Source organism: Malaclemys terrapin, chromosome 4 (assembly GCF_027887155.1).
Source record: "Malaclemys terrapin pileata isolate rMalTer1 chromosome 4, rMalTer1.hap1, whole genome shotgun sequence".
NCBI classification, from domain to species: Eukaryota; Metazoa; Chordata; order Testudines; family Emydidae; genus Malaclemys; species Malaclemys terrapin.
Window position 1 is genome coordinate 46210186 of NC_071508.1, and position 6000 is coordinate 46216185.

At 43.6% G+C, this 6000-nt stretch overlaps 1 protein-coding gene across 1 annotated transcript in view; it reads left to right on the forward strand.

Moving 5' to 3' along the window:
• Window positions 1-4969, forward strand: part of CD81 (CD81 molecule) — a 77500-nt gene extending 72531 nt beyond the window's left edge. The window contains exons 5-8 of the mRNA XM_054024720.1: window positions 1343-1459; window positions 2360-2461; window positions 3169-3267; window positions 4714-4969. Coding sequence (XP_053880695.1) covers window positions 1343-1459; window positions 2360-2461; window positions 3169-3267; window positions 4714-4776 — 381 coding nt within the window. The 3' untranslated portion in view covers window positions 4777-4969. The remainder of the gene's footprint in view (window positions 1-1342; window positions 1460-2359; window positions 2462-3168; window positions 3268-4713) is intronic.
• Window positions 4970-6000: the final 1031 nt, after the last annotated feature.

Genomic DNA, 6000 nt, shown 5'->3' on the forward strand with positions numbered 1-6000 from the left:
TGAGGAGATTGAAACTTCAAGACTCCTTATAAGAAATGGAAAGGGAGATGGATATTTTTTGCTGTTTTTAAAATTAAACGCGCAGCTAGTATTGTTTTTAAAATTATTATGAAGAACAAGTTTAAGCTTTGTTGTAATGTGCATTGTTTGCCTGGACTGCTCAAGACCTGAATGCTTGTGTAGGAGGAACTCTTTGAGTTGGCTTCTTAAATACCTTCATGCTGTTTCACATCTGATACTCCTGGATGAAACATAGAAACCTTGTATTATAACCGGCTTATTCAAAGTGATACAAGCTACAAAAGTGATATCTTGGAAGAATGTTGCTGTTTTCATAATGTAATAAAGATACTGTCATGATAAATAATAATTAATAATAAATACTGTGCAATAAGCATGTCATAACAAATTGTATATTTCCAAGATCACTGCTTTTATAATTTATACGCCGGTAAAGGAGAAAATCCCTGGAAATATTCATTTTTAGGAGGGGGTTCGCGAGACCTGACAGTTTAGTGAAAGGGATTCACAGGTTGTTGAAGTTTGGGAACTACTGAACTGGAGTATTGTGTCCAGTTCTGGGTGCCACATTTCAGGAAGGATGTGGACAAATTGGAGAGGGTCTAGAGAAGAGCGACAAAAATGATGAAAGGTCTAGAAAACATGACCTATGAGGGAAGATTGAAAAAAATGGGTTTGTTTAGTCTGGAAAAGAGAAGACTGAGAGAGGACATAACAGTTTTCAAGTTCATAAACGGCTGTTACAAGGAAGACGGAGAAAAATTGTTTTTTTTAACCTCTGAGGATAGAACGAGAAGCAATGGGCTTAAATTGCAACTAGGGAGGTTTAGGTTGGACATTAGGAATAACTTCCTGACTGTCAGTGTGGTTAAGCACTCGAATAAATTGCCTAGGGAAGCTGTGGAATCCCCGTCATTGGAGATGTTTAAGAGCAGGTTATACAAATACCGGTCAGGGATGGTCTAGAAGACTCTAGATGATACTTAGTCCTGCCATGAGTGCAGGGGACTGCAGACTCTTGAGGTCCCTTCCAGTCCTATGATCCCCCACATTTTTAATATAATGAACTCCAAGCGTATTTGAATTAAGTTTGTTAGGTCAGTAAGGTTTATCCAGGATATTATAGGATATTGCCATAATTGTCACAAACACAGCCCAGCTCTTCTTACTCATCTGGGAATGACACTGACAGTGACTTGTGATTAGCTGGGCTGCCTGGTATCTGTACCACTTTGTCGCTGCCTTGCACGGCAGTTGGAAGGATCTGTTTAGATTTATTTTCTGTGGTTGTAAGAGGGATTTTCTTGCTCTCCCTCTTTAGGTTGCCAAAGACGTGAAGCAGTTCTACGACCAAGCATTGCAACAAGCGTTGCAACAAGACCTGTCAAATTCTGATGCAACTAATGCGAAAACTGTGGTGAAGACCTTCCACGAAACGGTAAGGTGCCTGGGATAGCTATGGGGGGCTCTCCATAGGGAATACAATAATCTACCTCCAAATAAAAGGTCCCCAGGTATCCACAAGAGATATGCACCTTGGAGTAATCTGACCAACCCATGTGTGATGAGCCCTCCTTCAGTTTGTGGGACTTTACAGAAGTGGTCAAGAATAAGCATTGTTGTGCATAAACTGCTCCGCCTGTGAAGGAAGAGGCAGTGAGGTTCAACAGCTGGTGCCTTGGACTCAGTGTAGCGAAGGCATTAACATGATCAGGAGCTGGTATCCAGGCTTTCTCAGCACAGGGTCTTTGCTGTGAAGATCTGAGTTAGCTCAAGCCTAGCTGTTGTCAGAGCTTGGTGCAAAAACCCCTCTTTTCAGAAGGCTTGTCAAATAACAGCCAATGAAGAGCTGAAGGAGTGGTGACAGGGAGATGCCAGGTCTGAGTATTTGAACCAAGGGATGGCAAGAACAGGGCCCACTGGAGACTAAATTACATCCTGATCTTAATATTTTGCCCTGGATGTTTAAGCATGTTGTACAGCTACCTGAGATGGGTAGGATGACGGAGGTGCCCACATAGTATTCTGTCTAACATGGAGCACATTGAGTCAGGTCTGAGTTTAAATAAAAGCCCTTTTGTTTACCCTGAAACTGTCCCATGCCTCCATTAAATAGAATCCAATGGAAGAGGAGCTCAGCTCAGATTAATTTGTCCAACATTTCCTCTGGCTCTAGCTAGATCTTCTGGGATCTCCAGGGGCCAGGAATACACATCTGGTAGGATTATCCTATCCAGCCACTGCACTACATAGAAATCAGAACTTGAATTTGGAGGTGTGCTACTCTCCATATGAGCCAAGCTGATACCTGCTAATCCTGTGTTCTCTCCACATACAGCTGGATTGCTGCGGTGCAAACAGCATGATGGCCATAGGCGCCTCGATCACGCATAGTGATCTCTGTCCAAAGGAAAAAAACTTCTTGGAAACTCTTGTCCAGGTAGGGATGGCTGCTGTTTCTACCATACAGTGTTGGACAAGGGAGCAAGTCCATGGAGCCCTACTACAACCTTGACACACCCTGGAAACTCGCCCTTGCCCTGGTAGGGCAACAGGGGTTGCTCAGTCCCAATTCTTGAATTGGAGTTGACTTCTCCATCACCCTCCGATCAAGAAGGGGAAGAAAGCAATGCATCAGAATTAAACAAACCCATCTTCTGTCTTAATATCCACTCAGGAGCCAGTCCTCTCTGCTAGCTGGCAAAGGTGTGGGGGCGGGGGGCATAAGTGGGGATAGCAAAGGAGTAAGGATAAGAAACTCATCTCCTCAGCTTTGACAGCCCCACTGGAAATGGATGGGCTATTCAGCACCAAACAAATCCTCCACAGGAAGTCAGTCTAGGGTATGGTGCTACTCTTGCATGCTACGGTTAGGGGCTAGGGGTGGCTCCAGCTTGGCTGTTCTTCAAAAATGCAGGAAATAAGGTGCTGGAAGCTACCAAAGGGGTGAAATTTTCATTCCTACTGAAATCAATCAGATTTTTGCCATTGATTTCATTGGGCCCAGGAAATTACACCATGACGTTGCATGGGAAGGGGGAGGGATAGTAGAAATATTGAACTCCACTTCTTCCTATACAAATGTGCCTTGGTGCACAGCTAGAGAGAGAGAGAGAGACTAAGCTGTCTGCGTTCTCCTCTGCTTAGGGTCGCCTACCCCAGGATTGTCATAAGAAAATTGATGAGCTGTTCTCAGAGAAGTTGTACCTGATCGGTATTGCAGCCATTGTGGTGGCTGTGATCATGGTAAGTGTGAATATTGGTGCAGCACATTAGGGTTTATGATTTAAACTCTGTGACTTTCATCTGGATTTTTAAAGTGAAACTATAAATCTAGTGCTCGTGAAAGCATGTGGTTACCACTGGCTCACTAACACAACATGGGCTGTGTTACTCCATGTAGCTCTACTGCTAATATTGATCTGAAACTCCTATTGGGGTCCCCCCACAAAACTGACCTCTCCTGCCCTGTTTGTCAAGAAAGCCCTTCCGCAGCTGTACCAGTGTACCGCAATCCTGATAGATCCCACCTGTGCTGAGGTGAGTGTTGGCTCCGTGACACAGACGGAGACTCACTAGAGAGTAGGGTGGGAGCCGCCAGACTCGGAGAATTGTAACCAGAGCCATATTTAGTGGCAAGTCTCTGGAGTGTAAAGGCAAAATAACTTCATCTGCTGCACCACCTCATCTCCCTTGAAAACCATTTTAATTCCATCCTTCCCATGATGCACTCCGCTTCCCACCTCAGTGTAGGTAGACTAGAGAACTAGCCAGGAGCACAGCACCCCTTTCCTTGTCCATTCCAATTCTCATTCCCATCAGTGCTCTCTCTTCTGTTGCCCCCTGTCCTGCAACCAAGACACTGAATACCACAGTAACTGTCTCCAGGCTGGCTGCTCTACTCTGAGTTCTAACTTGTGAGGTCCACAGCAGAACAAGCGGTGGTTATTAATTTTGCCAGGTGCCCCTTTTAGAAACCTAAGGCAATGTTTTTACTCAAAATACAACTAACCTGTAGTGCTCTCTGCTGCAGGATATTACTGAGGTATATAGCATTTTAAATTTTACAAGGGGATTAGACACAATTTTTTAAAAAACACTCTAGCTAAGATGAAGTTACAAGAGCTCTCTGTCCTGTTCTTCAAGGTGCAAGCGGGTCTCCCAGCTGGAGGAAGCAATTTTATTTCCCCCTACATTTCAGAACTTCTTCAGTTAGTTCATATGAGATTTCTACTCCTTCCTCCAAAGCATCCATTGGCTACTTTCAGAGGCAATATACTAGGACTAGATGGGCCATTGTCCTGTTCTTGCATTATAAATCATGAGCTGAATTCTCAACAATGTCCAGGCTCTGCTAAGACACAGTGGAGGTAGAATGACCTCAGGAAACAGCCAATTGCAGTGCCCCGATCCTGTTGTAGCCAACACTGGAGGAAGTTAGAGCAGCTGAGAGCCTAACTGGCTTACAGTCAGTGGAGGATAGTATAGCATGGCTCTGCCCAGGACATGACCCCCACTTCCTCTTGTGCCAGAAGTGGAGGAAGGATGATGGGGTCCTGGATTAGCACTGCAGACCAGGGAATCAAACTCTGTGTCCTTAAGCTCTGGCCAGGAGAAGATAATGGATGGGGATGTCTTAGGTCATTAGGGCTTACAAATAAGAATTTCACTGGTAGCTTTGTCTCCTTACAGATCTTTGAAATGATCCTGAGCATGATACTGTGCTGTGGCATAAGGAATAGCACCGTGTATTGAGAAGTGGAGAATTGGGGGGGAAGATTGGAGATGACCGCGCAAAAGGGACCCCAAGTGCCACCAAGTGACCAGGAGACATTTCAACAAAAGACAAAGAAAACTATGTATATAAATACTTCCAATATTACCATACAGTACTTATCATTGTTACTTTAAACTACTTTTTTTTTAAACAAGTAAAACTTTCCCATGACCTTGTGGCTGAGTTAGTTACACATCAGTTTTGTGTGGTAGGGAAAGCTACTGTACCAGCGATTCTGACCCCCCCCCTTTTTTTTTTTTTTTGTCCTCCCCATTATTTCAGTGATGATGTTTATGGTGCAGAAACAGGTACAGAGCAGCAGGCTACAGCCTCTTGTGAGGACAATGAACACCTTTGCCTTGGTTTTTTTTGTTTGTTTTAAGTTTATAACTGGAAACTGAAGCAGGGTTTTTTGTTTTCCTCTCCTTTCCCCACGGTCCTGACTCCATGGCATTCCCTAGCTGCTTATAGGAAAGTTTGACTTGGTGTGCAAAGCCTGGTAGGAATGAGAAGCAGGGGACACAGTCCTCCAAGCTGAGATGCAGCCCAGAGGGATCTGGAGGAGATGGCCGGTTCCAATCAGACACATTTATGTTGCTAAATAAACATGAGAGTTTAATAGTTACAATTTTAAATTCTAACTTTTGCTTTTTTTCCCCTGGGGTTTGTAACTCGTTTAAAAACAAAACAACAAATTGACCCATTCATTTTGGGCTGAACCTGTCTCTCAGATTCATAGCCTGGGAGCGAATTCTTACCCCATTTTCCCCCCAAATTCTACAAATGACTGAAAAATAAGCCTGCTTTATGTTCCTGCACACTTCTTTCCAGTCATGTAACATGGGGACTGGAGGGGCTTGATGTCCAGTCTGGTTTTGTTAGTTCCTAATTTGAACTAATACTTCTGTATAAAGGATATATTAAAAGGGGGAGGGGTAGGTAAGCGCTGAGATCCAGAACACTCAAAATCCTCCACAAAACAAATGTAGGATGACTTTGGGGGTGTCTTCTCATGTTATTTCAAACTAATTTTGTCTTTGCATCATAGTTCTCTTTGATAAAGTTTTGCTTGCTCATGGCATATTGTCATATATGCTGTAATTATGCCAAAAATCCCATAACCTGTTAAACATTGTTTTTTAAAAGCCCTTCATTTAAAAGTTGGAAGAGTTGGAAACCAACTCACTCAAGCTGGGAAATTC